The sequence below is a fragment of the Arachis hypogaea genome, chromosome 14 (genome assembly GCF_003086295.3).
Source record: "Arachis hypogaea cultivar Tifrunner chromosome 14, arahy.Tifrunner.gnm2.J5K5, whole genome shotgun sequence".
In the NCBI taxonomy this organism is placed as follows: Eukaryota; Viridiplantae; Streptophyta; class Magnoliopsida; order Fabales; family Fabaceae; genus Arachis; species Arachis hypogaea.
The window spans coordinates 106,530,299-106,547,802 of NC_092049.1; the positions used below are offsets into that span (position 1 = coordinate 106,530,299).

At 35.2% G+C, this 17,504-nt stretch overlaps 2 protein-coding genes across 3 annotated transcripts; one reads left to right on the forward strand and one right to left on the reverse strand.

Annotated features, from left to right (window-relative positions):
- Window positions 1-474: 474 nt before the first annotated feature.
- On the forward strand, window positions 475-6,540 carry LOC112743642 (shikimate kinase, chloroplastic). 2 transcript variants are annotated; one of them, XM_025792926.3, is made up of 12 exons: window positions 475-561; window positions 721-783; window positions 913-1,219; window positions 2,192-2,250; window positions 2,422-2,476; window positions 2,568-2,640; window positions 3,213-3,297; window positions 3,761-3,843; window positions 5,352-5,481; window positions 5,619-5,697; window positions 5,978-6,042; window positions 6,180-6,540. In XM_025792926.3, the coding sequence occupies exons 3-12, from the start codon at window positions 997-999 to the stop codon at window positions 6,237-6,239; spliced, it is 912 nt and encodes a 303-aa protein (XP_025648711.1). In that variant the 5' UTR covers window positions 475-561; window positions 721-783; window positions 913-996; the 3' UTR covers window positions 6,240-6,540. The 2 variants fall into 2 exon arrangements, with proteins under 2 accessions (XP_025648711.1, XP_072070591.1); XM_072214490.1 differs by lacking the exon at window positions 475-561 and having other exon boundaries at window positions 643-783.
- Window positions 6,541-9,108: 2,568 nt separating this feature from the next.
- Window positions 9,109-11,067, reverse strand: LOC112740493 (F-box protein At5g07610-like). The gene is made up of 2 exons (XM_025789176.2): window positions 10,999-11,067; window positions 9,109-10,179 (listed from the first exon to the last, which is right to left on the reverse strand). The coding sequence occupies exons 1-2, from the start codon at window positions 11,065-11,067 to the stop codon at window positions 9,109-9,111; spliced, it is 1,140 nt and encodes a 379-aa protein (XP_025644961.2).
- Between the last annotated feature and the right edge of the window lie 6,437 nt (window positions 11,068-17,504).

Genomic DNA, 17,504 nt, shown 5'->3' on the forward strand with positions numbered 1-17,504 from the left:
CCACGTGACTATATATTTGAAATGTGTTTCTGCTTAATCTATTCCCGTTTTATCTCTTAGAATTGTAGCAAATAAAGAAATTAATTTTGACTATGCAAAATATTTGATATTATTACTTAATTTGACTTTTTCAAATAACTATTATAAAAAAAACAATCATCATAGATGTATATTAAAATAAATTATCAGTATATAATATATTTTAAAATATAAAATAAATATTAAAAATAAATTAAATTAATAACTAATTTTAATTGTTGAATTTAATATGTAAATAACATGAACATAGAAAAATTTTAAAATTTTTAGATGAATTGCTTCATCTTAAATTAATGAATTCACTTACAAGCCAACCTAAAATATTGCGGTATGAATACATTATACATACATAGAAGCTATACGGAGATGGCAAAGAGCAAACCAACCCACCACGTTCAGAGTTGTCAAAAGACCATCCTACTGTTGACTCCTGCGGGGATGAATAGTCAAAAAGCCTTCACTGGTGTAAAAAATACAAACTCATAAGCGCGCTCTCCCTCTCTCTTATTTCCCTCGGAAATAGTTTAGTACGAAAATTATTATCGGAATCCTATTTGTTTATATTAAAAATTTGATTATTAATAAAATTACGCAGAAATTACACGAGTTTCACGGGTGCTTATTTTTGTAAAATACTTTCACTCTAATCTTCTTTTTTTTTTTCCCTTGAGATTCACACAGCTTTCTCAATTTTAACTTTCTCTGGTTTAGCTGATCCCTTCCAGTTAGATTCTGCTACAACAGGTCAGATTCGGAATTTCATCTTCTCCATTTTCTTCCCCCTTTTTTTTTTTTCAATGCTTCCTTCACTTATGTGTGAATTTAACTCTTCTCGTTCTGTTCCCCCCCCCCCCCATTTTCTCCAAACTGAAGATCGAAAATTAAGAGGGGATAAAGGACAGACTTATCGTTGCAATTGGCGTAAGTTTTCAATACAAGTTTTGAGGGGAAGCTATTATGGATGCGAAAGCTGCGCAAACGTTGCAACTTTCAGCTATGCTTCAACCAGAGACGATGCGGTCAAAACCCAGTGGCGCCTCTTCTCTGAGAATATCACGTGAACCGCACAAAAAGTTTCTCCGGGTTTCGGTTTCGGTTAAGTTGCAGCCTGTAAGAACTTCCATGATTCGGCGTAGGGTAACACCTTTGGAGGTTACTCGTTCGTACGAAAATATCGCAGGTTTGTTGAGAAAAAAAAAAGACTGTTGGTTTTGAAACGTGCGAGTTTGTATTTGTTATTATTTTTTGGAAAAGTCTAGGGGTCAACAGTTTTGTTGATTTTTGGCCAGCATGTAGCCAGCAGAAAAAGGTGAGTCATTGGATGAAATCTCACACCAATCTCACACCGTTAGATCATCATTGATGGCTATTTGATGGTTACCAATCACAAAAGTTGCTGGCCCTAGCATTGCTCATTATTTAATATCCTGGTTTGAAAAAAAATAAAAATAAAAGGGCTTGGAACATGTAACGCGCTTGCTATTCTAGCTTTGCATTTATATTTTCCAATTACTTTTATTGTTATTGAAAGGAGTGCTGATTTTGTGCTATCCGTCTTTTAAAAAAAAAATGAATGATTTAACTAGTTACAATAAGAAGATACAGCGTACAGTGAACCTTACTTGTAAATTGCCAATGAATTTGGATTAAAGATTTGTTCTGGCTGTGCGGAAAATTGCAAATCTAATCCCCAACGTGCCTTCCCTGTAATTAATTGTTAGTATAATTAATTCTTTGTTTTGCCTGAATTATATTCCTGTAAACATTGATCAAATAAGGAAGGATTTGAAGTTTAATTTGCCTGGCATGAAATTGATTTGAATAACTTGTGCTCAGATATTTGTGACTAAAATGTAGTTGGATATCTATGTTAAAAAACATGGCGTGATCAATATGAAAGGATAATAGACATTTCAGCTGGACCGTTCATAATAATTTCTATCAAGGTGAACTGAATATAACTGCAATGCCCAACTATTGTCTTTGTATTTATCATTCTGCAGCTTCAAATAAATTTATTCTATTGAATAGTTGGAATAATCCACTTCCGCGTCTTTTGAGGAAAAATTATGGTCTTTGAGAAGATGTAGTATGTAATTTTGCCTGGATTGCATATAAGATTGTAACTGACTAAATTTAAATGCTCGTGTAGCTTCGACATTGGAATCTGGAACCTGTCATGCTCCTCTTGATGAAGAATTGATTTTGAAGGTAATGATATGAAGTTCTTGTTATTTTTAACTAGTCTATATCCATTTCGTTAGTGATGTTATGCCCTCCATCATAGTAAGCAAGAATCAAGAAATAGTAAACTTTGCTTAATTGCTTTTTGCCTTAGCTTGCTATACATGCCATTATCTTACTTGAATTAATAAATTGCAGAGTAGATCACAAGAGATCGATCCATATTTAAATGGACGCTGTATATATCTTGTTGGTTAGTTTCATGGCTAAAGTCATCATCCAATAATATAATTTCCAAGTATGATTATTGCGGCTTTCAAAATTACCTTTAATTTGACATGCAGGAATGATGGGCTCTGGGAAGACAACTGTGGGGAAGATTATGGCACAAGTGCTTGGCTATTCTTTCTGTGATAGGTTAGTATGGGAATTTATCATTTTTTTCTCTCTCCTTCTGAGGAAGAACTTGAGTCGTTGATAGGACACTGAGACTTGTGTTTAGGTTTTGATGAATTGGGAGTATGAATAGAGGGAAAAGGGCAGACAGAAGGACTATATTACTTGATTCACTGATTTGAGTTTTTGGAGAGTAGGCCTCCCGAATATTCTCATTCTCTTGTAATTCTTGAATGAATTACTTCTTTATTATCTTTGGACCAGTTATATTAGTCTTAAAGCAAGTAAATGATCATAATAGTGCATCATTTGGATAGCCCGAATAGGCTAGAAGAATATACAAAGAATGGCATGTTGTTTGTAGCTATCTACAATTTCTGTGTGCAAAAACCAAGATGAACTTCAACTGGTGTTTATATTTAATTGATACAGAGAAATCTAGTTAGATACAACAAATGTATTATATGACTGTATTCTGTAGATGGAAAGGGGTCATTCTAGTTATGCGCATTGGTTGCACATACTGTATATTTCACAAGCACTTTAGACATTGTGTTGATTTTCTGCATTTGTTGCACTCGTGGGTGCTTTAGTGATGCATTGGTGGAGGAGGAGGTTGGGAATTCTGTAGCTGATATATTCAAGCACTATGGAGAAGCTTTCTTTCGCGACAAAGAGGTCAGTTGAAGAGGACTATTCTTCTAGCTTATGTATCTTCTTTGTTTAAGTTGTTTTGAACTTTTATGTGTTTTTGTTTCCAATCTCATCCAGCTCCTCATTTTCGTCTATATGTTGACATAAACTGTCCCAAGAAGCTGTTGAATCAATATGTTTTGAAGTACCAACTAATGACGGTACTAACGAGAGTATAGAATTCAATAATCAATTATGAAAACATAAAAAAAAAAAAAAACAAATGGCATAAACAACTGCTTAGCCCATCCCCTGCTGTAGGGTAAGAGTCTGATATTTGGCTCTTGAAAGTGATGTTAATAGAAGTAGATACATTTGGTTATGAAATGTGCTAACAAGCAACATCATTTCCAATTACTTTTCTGTGTTCTACTATCAATGGATCTGATTGATGGTTTTGTTATTGCATTCACCATTCATTTTTCCTTGCTTATTTTTACTGTTTCAGACTGAGGTATTGCATAAACTGTCCCTGATGCGTAGAATTGTTATTTCTACTGGTGGAGGTGTTGTTATTAGGCCCATCAATTGGTATAATTATAATTATTAACGGAGTAAATAGCCAAAATCGTCCCTGAAAGATACCCCGATCTCCATTTTGTCCTCGAAAGATAAAGTTATCAAAATTGTCCCTGAAAGATATACGATTAGTCACGTTAGTCCTTCTGTCAGTTGGATGATGACGTGGAGGGCTAATGCTACGTGTCACAAGATGATTGGTTGACGTGTCAGATCAGTGACACCTGGCATGCTACGTGTCAGGTCAGTGACACGTGGCACTTGAGATGTAAAAAAGTTATTTATAATCAAAATAGTCCTTGAAAGTTCAGACGTAAGTCACTTTCATCCCTAAATTTTAAAAAATTAATCAAATTAGTTCTTATATAAATTTTTTTATTTTTTCTTGATAATATTAAATTTAAAATATTTTTTGATACTACTAATTTTAATAGAAATGTAATTGATAATCAAAAAATTAGTAATTGTATCTTTTCTTGTTAAAAATTTTTTCAATAAAAATATCTCTCTCCTTTAGTTCTTGTCAAAATCTCTCTTATTCTTTTCTATTCTAAAACTTTTTTTTTACATTATTATATTTTGCTGGAATATATATATATATATATATATATATATATATATACTCAAAATTGAAATGTAGATAGGTATTTGTTAACCTAAACAAGGTTATATGCTCAAAATCAAAATTTATGTATGTTAACCTAAATGAAAGTAATACCGTAATGAAAAAAAAAATGTATAAATTTTTATTAACTTTGTTTAGGTTAACATACATAAATTTTGATTTTGAGCATATAACTTTGTTTAGGTTAACAAATACATACATTTTAATTTTGAGTGTATATATATATATATATATTTTCCAGCAAAATGTAATGTAAGAAAAATGTTTTATAATAGAAAAGAATAAGAGAGATTTTGACAAGAATTAAAGGAGAGAGATAATTTTATTGAAAAAAATTTTAAGAAGAAAAGATACAATTACCAATTTTTTGATTGTCAATTACATTTCTATTAAGATTAGTAGTATCAAAAAATATTTTAAATTTAATATTATCAAGAAAAAATAAAAAAAATTATATAAGGACTAATTTGATTAAATTTTAAAATTTTAGGGATGAAAATGACTTACGTCTGAACTTTCAAGGATTATTTTGATTATAAATAACTTTTTTACACCTCAAGTGCCACGTGGCATGCCAGGTGTCACTGATCTGACACGTCAACCAATCATCTTGTGACACGTGGCATTAGCCCTCCACGTCATCATATGCCACGTGGCACTTAACGTGACACGTCATCCAACTAACGGAAGGACTAACGTGACCAATCGTGTATCTTTCGAGGACGATTTTGATTAACTTTATCTTTCGATGACCAAAATGGAGATCGGGGTATCTTTTAGGAAGATTTTGGCTATTTACTCATTATTAACGTGTGAACAAGAAAATTGAAGTTTGGTCTTCAATTTTTTATGATTAACGTCCCATTCTCTCTTTCCTTTATATATGGATTGCCAGGAAACATATGCACAAGGGCGTCAGTGTTTGGTTGGATGTGCCGCTGGAAGCCTTGGCACAAAGAATCGCTGCTATAGGAACTAATTCTCGCCCCCTTCTACATTATGAAGCAGGAGATGCATACACCCGGGTAATCTTTTTTTTTCCTCCTGCATACAATTTTAGTCACCCAGTCCTAGCAACTTCAACTCTTTAGCAATTTGCATCAAAGTTTACTTTTTTTCCCCCTCCTGGTAAGTATTCTGACCTTTTGATGTTCTTCTGCAGGCTCTCCTGAAGTTATCTGCTCTTTTTGAAGAAAGAGGTGATTCATATGCCAATGCCAATGCCAGGGTCTCATTAGAAAGTACGCATAGATATTTTTCGGTTTTAAAATAAAAATTGTGAATTTTTTTTCAGAAACTTTGGTATAAAACAGGACTTTATGTATTTCTTTTCCCCCCGCGACTTATTGAACTTGAATTGTTTGGACCTGGAGATCCCTAAGATACTTGCCAAGCGTCACTTTTAAAAAAGATAAAAAAGGAAGTAGAGAAAGATCTTTAGTGAACTTAATTATTATTTCTACCTTCTTCTTGATGCTTTCCTGATATATATGGTTTCTGACCTTGTTCTTTATCATGCAGAGATAGCAGCAAAACTGGGCCAAAGAGATGTGTCCAAACTGTCACCAACTGCTATTGCAATTGAGGTCTTTATACTCAATGCCCTCCCTACTAGTGTCATTTCAGGATTTTTATTTTATGGGTCAAATGAAATGCTCCTAGGTTGAGTTGAATAAAAATGACATCAGTGCCAATCTAGATAACACGTCTCTGTATCTTGCAGGCATTGGAACAAATTGAAGTCTTTTTGAAGGAAGAAGACAACAATTACGCAGAACACTAATAGAAACACAGACACAAGCATTGTTGACGTGTTTATATTTTTTTCTTGAGTTGTGATATGCAATCAAGGCCATGATAATATCGTGCCATGTCAATATGTTTCGGGTTAAAAAAAAGTGATGAGGCCTGGCATATGTTTCTGCATAATTTGTGTTAGCATTTAGAATAAGCTGAGAAGCTACCAGCATTGTTCATGTTTTGTTTATTGTTGATGTATATATATATATATATATACTTGTAGTCGAGTTTGATTGATCTGGTTATGTATTTTACTTACTCCAAGAAGATTTTTATGTTGTGAAGTGGCCCGATTTATTTATTCTTAGATAACTTATTGCTTATTCAACAACCTAAGCGGAAAAAAAGATCTCATGTAATATAGGGAAAAAAATCTATAAAAAAGGAATAAATAGAAAAATATGTGGCAATCGGATGGATGTTGGCCCCAAAATAACTATGTTCTCGCAGGAAAAGTGAAAAAGAAAAGAAAACTGGTTGTAGCACAAGTTAACTCCTCCCGTTATTTGTTCATGATCTCATTGTTGCTCGTTTACAGCTACTATTTTTCTACAAACATTGTATTAGGGCATGTAATTCTAATTTGAACAATGATTTACAAAAATGCTTTTATATTAGATATGAAAGTTGTTGATCCAGTGAGAATTCTAAACTCATTCTCTTATAAAATAGATTCCAACTCGGACTTTGTTAGGTAGACAATGACTTTTGTGAACAATGTGAACAATGAGTGCTAAAATTGGTTCAATAAAGTAAAAACACACTACACTTCTAAATTACCCACCTAAATCTTAATATTAGATAACTATCTGCACACCTAGTAAATTGAACATCCGATATATCTATTGTTCACATTGTTTAGTATTTTCATTGCCTACTTATACTTTTCCTTTTAACTCTTTGTTCATCTCTTTTTTCTTGAACTCGTCCTCATTGACTTATGGCTTAATCCATTCAGTCTCATTTTCTTGAACAATGTATATAATATCAAATGATCAAGTAGCATGCATGCGAAAATCATGAGCAAAAAAAATTTTAAAAATCTTAGATACAGAAATCAGGCTTTCCCATTTTAGTTCCTTCCACAATTTTAAAAAACACTACAAATTACCATGTTAATGTATATCATTTAGTCTTACTTGTGTGTGAATTTAACTCTTCTCGTTCTGTTTCTCCCCATTTTCTCCAAAACTGTAGTTCGAAAATTAAGAGGGGATAAAGGACAGACATGTCGTTGCAATTGGCGTAAATTTTCAATACAAGTTTTGAGGGGAAGCTATAATGGATGCGAAAGCTGCGCAAACGTTGCAATTTTCAGCTATGCTTCAACCAGAGACGATGCGGTCAAAACCCAGTGGCGCCTCTTCTCTGAGCATATCACGTGAACCGCACAAAAAGTTTCTCCGGGTTTCAGTTTCGGTTAAGTTGCAGCCTGTAAGAACTTCTATGATTCGGCGTAGGGTAGCACCTTTGGAGGTTACTCGTTCATACGAAAATATCCCAGGTTTGTTCAGGAAAAACAAGAAAAAAACATAAAAAGACACTTTTCTGCCAAGATTCGATAATCATCATCTGAATTATGACCGTTGAATTGAGTGAAGTATTTACTGAAAATCCTAATCTATTTTTTAAATAATTCCTTTGTTTTTAAATAATTAAAATTATACATTATTTTTTAAAAAATATAAAAAAATATTTAAAAATTAAAAGAATAACTTAGGATTATTAACTATTTTTTATTAATTACATTAGACTCTTATATTGAATTTTAAGTACCCTGCATTAATCTCTTAATATTTTGAGTGGAGTATTAAATTAATTTTTTAATATATAAAATAAAAAGATAAAATACTATTTTAGTCATTATCGTTTGGGTCAAATTTTAATTTGGCTCTTAAGGTTTCAAACGTTCAATTTCTATTTCAAAAAGTTTTAAACAAGTTCAATATGGTCTTATGGTTAAATTTGACAATAATAGTTTAAGCAAATGGGTGACACGGACGTTAATAAGTTACTAGTTAAGTCATATATTTTTGAGAATTGGACTATTCCAAAAACTGTCAAATGACTTTTTGAGAGTTGGACTCAAGTGTTTGGTCGTAACTCTAAATATAAGAAGTGACTTTTAGGCTTCTTTGCGATTATTTGGAACATTTGGTTGGAACGGACTATTCCAGAACTCAAAGATACGTAGGTCGTTTTTGAATTACAGGGAATGGTGCGATGTTGATCCATTTAGTTGTTGATGGTAATGTCAATACCATATCTATTGCGTTCTTTGTCTTAGATTTTTAGTTGTATTTTGTAGCGTTACCTGCTCTACTTCATTATGTTGAGCTTTTTTTGTTAAAAAAAAAATATACGCTTCAAAATCAAAGAAAAAATTTGTATATTAGTAATTATTGGTGAATCAATTTCACTTATATATTGAAATTAAATACTATTGCCTCTTTAATATGCAAGTTATTGGTATCAAATTTAATGGTAAGATAACATTGAATCTACTTAAATTTTTTTTTTAAATTAAAATAGAACTTATAAAAATTTTTTGGACTGAAATAAAATATTTAAAGCTTTAGAGACGAAATTATATTTCAACATAAATATTAGAGATTAAAATAATATTTTACTCTAAAATAAAATTATCGGCAGCCCACATTTTAAATAATTAAAATGAATAAATGATTAACCCAATAACTTAAAAGAAAGTGCAGCAGAACCCACTATCAGAATCAATCCCAAAAAACTAAAATAAACTAAAGGGCAATAATAAATAAGGGCTCAACGGTGAAGGCTCTGAAAGTTTGAGAAGGTAGTTGCTAACTGCCATGAATCATGTAACGGAACCAAGCTCATGAAGGGAATGGAAACACATTAGTGACGGAGAGAAGGGGATAGAGGGGTGACTTTTGGTATGGAGAAGCTGGTGGAGATTGTAGGTTGAGATCTTCATAGGAGTAAACGTAAATCACCTTGCCATTCTTAAAGTCATACCCAATTACATGCCCTTGAAATTTGAGTAGCAACATCGAATCTTTGAAGCAAAGAACAGCCACTTGATTAAACATTACCCGTCCATTTGAATTGGGTTTGTATTTTTCTAGAACAATCACGATATTTAGCTGGCACTTAAGTTCCCAGGTCTCATCGTGAAGGCACCACACCCTAAGGTATAACGGTTTTGATATTTGGGCATAATGCAATATTCCTTCAGATTCTCCAATAACTTGATGATTAAGTGCTGAAGGATAATTACAAGGCAGCGAAATCAAACTTGTCAATTCCTCCTCAACATGAAAACTCAGCAGCTTTTGACGATTCATAATCCAATACAATACTCCTTTTATGTATATGCTTCTACTCGCGATGGAAATTCTTCGAGAAGAGTCGTAAGTTCCATTTGACACTCTAGATGCTCCTGTTTCTGATGAATAAACTTCAAACTTAATATTCCGAGACCGGTGACCGGAGACAATTCTTACCAACTTAAACTTGGGAAAGGAAATGGAGGTGAAACAACTTTGGTAAGAATCAGAAGCAATTGCAGTGGCTATTTCCATGGAACTGAAAGGGAATCCCGCCAACTGTCCATTCACTGGGTTCCAAACAAACAGAGTTGATTTTGCAGAATTGCTACGACACAAGATAAGTCCGTTGCATGTGTCCATGATCAACATATCTTTAGGAAGTATGCTGAATAATAAAGTGGTGTTCATGTTCTCTCTACTACCTTCCAATTGAATGAAGCTATTGGTGGTGTTAGATACCCACTTCCGTTGAACAATGAAACCGTTCAGTTTGAAGAAGAAAGGGCGGTAAACTAGGGTTAGCCAATCTTTGCAGACACATCTGCAACGAGCCAAGGACTTCAGAGAAAGCCGAGAGAAAATGTCCTCTAGAACATTATTATTCCACTCCGTTTCCTGTTTTAAAATAAATAAATAAAGGAATGCATATCGAAAAAGAAAGAATAATTGTTATTTGAGCACAGCTAGAGAGACAATGAGATATGTATACAATGTATACAATGGGCTGTTTATTAGGCCCAATTAATATTAATAGAAAGAATTAATCAATTAATAACCCTAATCATATTTTAGCTGTTTATTTTAACATACCACCTAATTTCTTTTATTCACAGTTTTTCCCCAAATCAATCAACCCCTTTGTTTTGCCGTTTTCCCTCCCCCACACCCAAACCCTTGCTATTTCTGAACATTGCAGTAACGTGACAAAACCCAAACCCTCTCGATCCTTGATCACACACAATCCCTGTTGCAACAAAGGAAGGTCACCCATCAACCCATCAATCCTCACAATTGGTATCAATAACGGCGCCGTCTAAGTCCTGATCATCCCGCCGTCTCTTCAACGGAGCAGCTGGGCGCGACGCCGGCCATCGGGAACGCCCTCAAGGAGCCGTCACCCACGAAACGTGCAGCAGCCGACTTCTTCTCGCGTGGGCGCTTTCATCTCCTACCATCGGAAGAAACCCCCACATGCTCGTCAACGTACAGATCACCGGAACCTCAAAGAACATGTGTATGAAACATGACGCATTCTAGCTGACCATTGTTGAAAATGGGTTGATATTTGTTGGATGGTTACTTTAACAGTATGTTGGATGGTCACTTTAATAGTATTTTGGATGTTCACTTTAAGTTTGCAAGTAGCAATTTATAAACATCTAACTCTTATATAAATAAGCATCCATGGTGAACAATTCATCGAACCATTCTCACCTTATTAGGCTGCTGACCGTCGGCAACAAAATGTTCGGGAGCTTCTTCCGGTGGTTTCAATGGAACCATTATCACCTTATGATGCAGTGTCGCTGGAAGGAGCCACACGCTGGGAGAAGGGCGTTCACCAATGAGGACCTCAACGTCTCCGGGAGCGACTTCCGGTGAACACGAGCCAGTGAGAAAAAGAGATAGTAACGTCGGTGAGAGGGGTTGCGTTGTTGGTTGTGTCGGCGACGCCGTTCATAGAGAATAGGTCATGGTTTGTGTTTTGGTTTTACTGAATCCTAATTTTTTGAACCATTCAAACTAACAAATCTTCATAATTAATGATTATAATTTAGTGTTAATTTCAATTAAACCCCCGGTATCCAAAATTTAATTTTAATTTCAATTAAATCCCATTGTATGCATTGTATAATACTAGCATTGGTTACTCATACTTTTCCTTGTTATTTTTCATCCTAACCATTTGTTTGTTTGGAGGACAAACCAACTCTCCACCATTTAAAAATTCTTAATTGGTCGTTGGTGGAAACTCAGGTGCAGTCGACTTCACGTGAAATTGATAGTTAAGAGCCGTTAGATAAAAATTTACTCAAATCAGTCAAATTATCTAACGATTCTAAGTTATCCACTTCACGTAAAGTTGACTGCACCTGAGTTTTTACCTTGGTCGCTAATTATCCGAGTAATTAGTCTAAGCAATTACTTTATAAGGTTGTTACTTTAAACTAATTACTTGGATGGTTGGAACCAATTAGAGATTTTAAATTATAGAGAGATACTTTATAGTTCGAACAAATAGTCAAAAATTAAAAAGATATTTTTTCATAAAAATAATGACTCAAAAAATTAGTAAAATTTTAAACTCCACGAAGATTTGAAGGAAGTAGGACCACTCACCTTAACCAAAAGTTCAGAGATTGAACAACTTAACGATGATTTAGTGTTGGGATAGTGAACATTCGAAGCTAATGATCTAAATAAAGAAGGCACGGTAAGTTTCAATACAAGGAAAATCATATTTAAACTATATCTATTTTATTTTTTGTTTCGGAAAAGCTCTGCATAGGCTTGTATGCTTTACAAGTTTATTAAGTAATAAAACAAAAATACGCGCTGCTCCATATACGTTGTATACACGCGCTATATAAGATCCCGCGTATATCTAACTACCAAATTTAAAAGATTTGTTTCCTTCTTCGTTTTCGTTATTTTGAGATTTGGTTGTTCTTCTTCTCGCGCGTCTTCCCTCCTTCTTCTCCATCGTTCTTTTCCTCTCCTTTTCTCACTGGTATGTTCTTCGTTTACGTTACTTTCCTCTCTCTGTGCAACTCGAGCTTCGTTTTCTATTTTGATTTGTTGTTTTCTGAAAGCAAAGTTTGAACTCATTTTGAAGATAATGGATCATTCAACCTCAGATTGTCAGCTGAATCCAGGCGAAGTGGATTATGAATTTGAATCTAATGAAGTTCCTGAGGTTTGATTTACATAGGATTAGTATGAATTTTCTTTCAGTAATTTGTATAGCATTGTGTAGTTGAAAAATTGCTGAACATTGACTATGAAACTAACACGTTAACATGAATCTGTCGATTCAATGTATTAGTTGTGATTAATTATCTGGAATTTGTAGCAGACGCTCGGGTGTAGATCAGGTCTTTTTTGGGTGTATTTTTGCTAGAAGTGTGGGTGTATTTACACTTTACTGGTTTTTTGTTATTTTAATTGAGTTGTTGTTGTTCAGGTGTATTATATCAGACATGATTGGGTGTGTTTTTAGTTGTTGACATGGTGTATTCTGCAGCCTGTGTATTTACAGTTTATGGCTTTAAAGGTCATTCTGTAGTTGAGTTGTTGCGATTCGGGTATATCATATTAGACATGATTGGGTGTATTTGAATCTTAACTATGGGTGTATTCACAGTTTCTGACATGGTGTATTGTGCAGCCTCTCTCGGTTGTTGATGACGAGCTTGTTCCGAAGGTTGGAATGACCTTTACCACCCTTGAAGATGCTGGAAAATTTTACAGGAACTACGCCAAGGCTGCAGGTTTCTCTACAAGAGTTCGGTGCACAAATAGGAAGGGAAACGAGATTAAGAATCAACTGATTACATGTAGCAGAGAGGGAAAATGGAAATCTAAAATATCTCCGACCGAGAAGACCAATCCGACAGCCGGTTTAAACTGTCCTGCAAGAATTTATATACACACATTGAAGGATGTCGGTGCTTGGATCATTTCAAAGGTTGTGCTGGATCATTCACACCCTTGCTGTCCAAGTAAAGCAAAGATGCTCAAACAGCACAGGGAACTAAGCATGTCCATTCGTCATACGATAGAGAATAACGAGGAGGCCGGTATCAGACCAAGCAAAACCTACCAATCATTTGTTGCGGCTGTCGGGGGTCACTGCGAGTTAAATTTTATCGAAAAGGACGTGAGGAATTACATTACCAGGGAAGTGCGGAATGTTTCCGAACAAGAAGATGCAAAGGAATTCGGGAAATATTTCTTAAGAATGAAAGAGAAGAATCCGAATTTCTTTTTTGAGCTCGAACTCGAGGAGGATCAATCGATTAAGCTGGCTTTTTGGGCCGATGCAAGAAGCAGAGCTGCCTTTGAGTATTTCGGAGACGTCATTTCATTCGACACCACCTACAATACAAACAGGTAACAAACTGCCCCTGTTTATGATGCTAAATTAATTTATTTTTACGAATCCGCAGCAGAGGTGTATATTGGCTGTTTCATTGGGTGTATACGAAGCATTTGTTGGGGTGTACCTAATGATTTTGCATTCTGGACTATGGTAATTTGTTTCAGGTATAATTTGGTCTGTGGTTCTTTTGTCGGGGTGAATCACCACGGTCAGTCAACACTTCTCGGATGCTCTTTGATGAAGAACGAAGAAATTGAATCATTCAAATGGTTATTTCAATGCTGGCTTCGTTACATGGGAGGAAACGCTCCGAAAGGGTTTCTAACCGATCAGTGCGCATCAATGAAAAGGGCTTTAGAGGCCTGTATGCCAACAACAGTTCACCGTTGGTGTATTTGGCACATCATGAAGAAGATTCCAAGCAAATTAAACGAGTACAAGGGACATGCCGATATTGAACAAGAAATGAGCCAAGTTGTTTGGAACTCTCATAGCAAAGACTCATTCGATAGGAATTGGAATGATTTTCTGCTGAATTTTGGTCTTGTGGACAACAAGTGGCTTTCAGGTAATGTCTTTTTAAAATCTGCAGTAGAGGTGTAAATTGCATGTTCCCTCGGGTGTATTTATAGTGTGTGTTTGGGTGTATTATGCAGATCTGTACGAAGACCGTCACATATGGGTTCCTATCTATCTGGATCACCACTTCTGGGCAGGGATGAGAAGCACACAAAGGAGCGAGAGCATGCATTCATTTTTTAACAAGTATATCACCCGAAACAGCTCGCTTATTCAGTTCGTCAAACAATACGATAATTGCCTCGGAAGCAGGGAGCAAGCAGAGAGAGAATCAGATGCTGCAGATTTTCATACGGTCATACCGTGTGCAACCAAATCCTCCATTGAAGCTCAGTTTCAAGATGCGTACACTCATGCAAAGTTTAGGGAAGTCCAAGCGCAATTCAGAGGAAAGGCGAATTGCATCACCAGATTAAAGAATTCCGCTCTAGGCTATTCAGTATACGAAGTCGGAGAACAAGTTTCCAGCTCAATATTCAACAAGTTCGTTGTTACTTACGACTCAGTTGCAGCCGAGGTAAAATGCCAATGCTTATTATTCGAGTCGAGAGGGATACTGTGCCGTCACGCACTAAGCGTGTTAAGCTTCGAACAAGTAAGCCAAGTTCCACCTAGATATATACTGGAACGATGGAGCAAGAAGGTAAAGAGGTGACACACACACATCAAGAGCAGCCACGACGAGCCACTGATGGAGCCAAGAAGCAAGAGGTTCGACCAATTGGTTTTTCGTTCGCAAAATATTTGCGAATTTGCATCCGAATTGGAGGAGCTGACTGCAATTTTGTACCGTGCGTACGATAACGTCATGGCCGAGATGGAATCATTAAAAGCCAAAAGGAAGGGGACATCTTCTTTATCCCACGAAGACGCCAACTTGGAATCCGTTAACGAGCTTCAAAGCCCGCCAAGGATTCGAACAAGAGGACGTCCAAAAAATAGGCTAGGTTCAAAGTTGGATAAACAAATCGCAAATGCCACAAAGAAGAAGAAGACGAAAGTTTTAAGCGAGGTAAAAGTAATGTTCTTTAAATTTGTGGCGATTGAGTTTATTTTTCTCGTTAATAGTTTAGCTAATATGTGAGTGTTATATTCAGATAAACCTGTTTGATGCTGCATCAGCGGTGCATTCAAATTCCAGCCAATATCAAGGACACGTTATAAATTATCAGTTCAGGGTACCAGCAGCAGGGGATAACTCTTTGGGTGTATAGTTTTAAAGAATATGGGTGTAAAAGCACTGTTCTTTTGGGTGTATTTTTGTTCATTGACAATTTACATATAGATACATATATAGATACATATAGAACAAAAGCTGTAAAATTTCGCAGGTTATGGGTGTATATTTGATTTGATGTTTTTCTTCATATTTTAGTACTTGTAATTCATACATTTTGAATACAGCACAGACAGTTTGGGTGTATATTTTATGCAATCTTGGGTGTAACAGTTTATAATTTACGTTTATATATGTCTTGATTTTTTCCTTCATATTTTACCACCTATAATACAGCTTTTGAATACAACACAGACAGTTTAACAGCACAGATAGTTTAACTATGGAAAAAAATATACATGGAATAGAAGTTGTTGATAAATGGCAAATATTTACAGCATTTGTTTAATTTACAAATATTTACGCAGTTTCTATATCAGCAGAATTTATCTGACAAAACGGACTCAATAATACAGAGGATGGCTTCGAAAGCCTTATAACATTACTCTCTCTAATTGCCCAATCTCTCTCTTTATTCATCTCACTGAATAGTATCCGCGAAGCATACTCCACTCTATAGTGGTCCACCTCCTCCTACAATTAAAAAGTATATTCTGTTTAAACAGCAATATTAATTCAGTAAAGTAATACAGAGTTATATAGTTCTAAAGACAGTTACCTGTGGCCAATTATCCCATTCATACTCCCCCTTTTTAATGTTTTCCGGCTCAATTAACTCCATCCACTTCATAACGTAGATAGCGCAGTCATAGCTGAAAACGAAGAAAATAAATTACAAATCTCATTTACGAAAGTTTAATGTTCAGAGTCACAAATTTATACCTTGATTTTTGGCCTGATATTTTAACATATGATGATTTAATTTCCTTCTCCTTCTCGCCTTTCTTCAGAGGTTCCCCACCGGCATATGTTATCAATCTTGAAAATACATATCTCTTAAATACCAAAACAAATCAGTAATACACCCGAATGAATGCACAAGATACACCCAACTGAATGGACAATATACACCCAACACAACTAACGAAATAGACCTAAATATTAAAGTAAAGAAGACAGAGGCAACTTATAGTGAATTTATTAACCTTCTTTCTCTCTTCGCCGGGAGCTTTTTTGTGTAGCGGGTCAAGTATATGACATCTCCGCTTCGTTGTATCTATCAGCCATAACCACCAATGCCCCGAGTAGCAAACAGGTACAAAAATCTGAAGGATTGCCACATTTCAACAGTGTGTTATTTTATTTGGCATATAAGTAAAGAAGCGTACTAACAAATTTAGCAAATGAAACTTACATATGGATGCGAAGTTAATTTTTTTGCATCTATGAAGGGAATAAAACTCGGGTAGTCTTCCACCCTGAATTCCTTATTCGTTTTCAGTGATATGAATTCCCCGTTTGGGTGATCCGAAAGTGCCATGTTCTGCAAGAATTACGAAACAAGAAATAAAATACTGAAAATACACTCAAGTGAATACTTTAAATACACCCAAATGACTACACAACTTACACCCAATTGAACGTAAAAAATACACCTAAATCAATACAGAAAATACACCCAAAGTTCGTAGAAGTAACACTTACCACAATATCGGGGGGGGGGAGACAGTATATTTGTTCTTGAAACCTCTTTTCATTTTTCTGGTTGAGGATGAGGCAGATGGCAGATACAATCTAGAAATATATGCCGAAATCAATTTTACATTAATAAACATTGCAGTTGACTTTGGTGTAAAAACATTAATGTTATTCTAATATTACCCCAGATTCTATATCACTTTTTGCCTGGAGGGATGCAAGGTGCATTCTAATCAAAAGGTATTCATCTTGGGCAATTAGAGTGCACATGTGCTCATACTTGCTAGTATTGCCATCTGCGTCTTCCTTCAGTCACGTCCCCAGATGTAGCACTTTTGTTTCATATTATCCGTAATCTGATTTATTCCCCCAGGAGTTTCAAACTTCGCAGAACTTCCCCCCCCCCCCAGTCTCCCTTTGAATTTGTGGACTTTTGTTTTTTCC

Excerpts from the sequence above, each read along its gene's own strand:
- LOC112743642 (XM_025792926.3), top strand. The coding sequence starts at position 997 with ATGGATGCGAAAGCTGCGCAAACGTTGCAACTTTCAGCTATGCTTCAA. Across the intron at positions 2,477-2,567 it reads ACGCTGTATATATCTTGTTG|GAATGATGGGCTCTGGGAAG; the intron begins GTTAGTTTCATG and ends TTTGACATGCAG. Across the intron at positions 3,844-5,351 it reads GTTATTAGGCCCATCAATTG|GAAACATATGCACAAGGGCG; the intron begins GTATAATTATAA and ends ATGGATTGCCAG.
- LOC112740493 (XM_025789176.2), bottom strand. The coding sequence starts at position 11,067 with ATGGTTCCATTGAAACCACCGGAAGAAGCTCCCGAACATTTTGTTGCC. Across the intron at positions 10,180-10,998 it reads ACGGTCAGCAGCCTAATAAG|GAAACGGAGTGGAATAATAA; the intron begins GTGAGAATGGTT and ends ATTTTAAAACAG.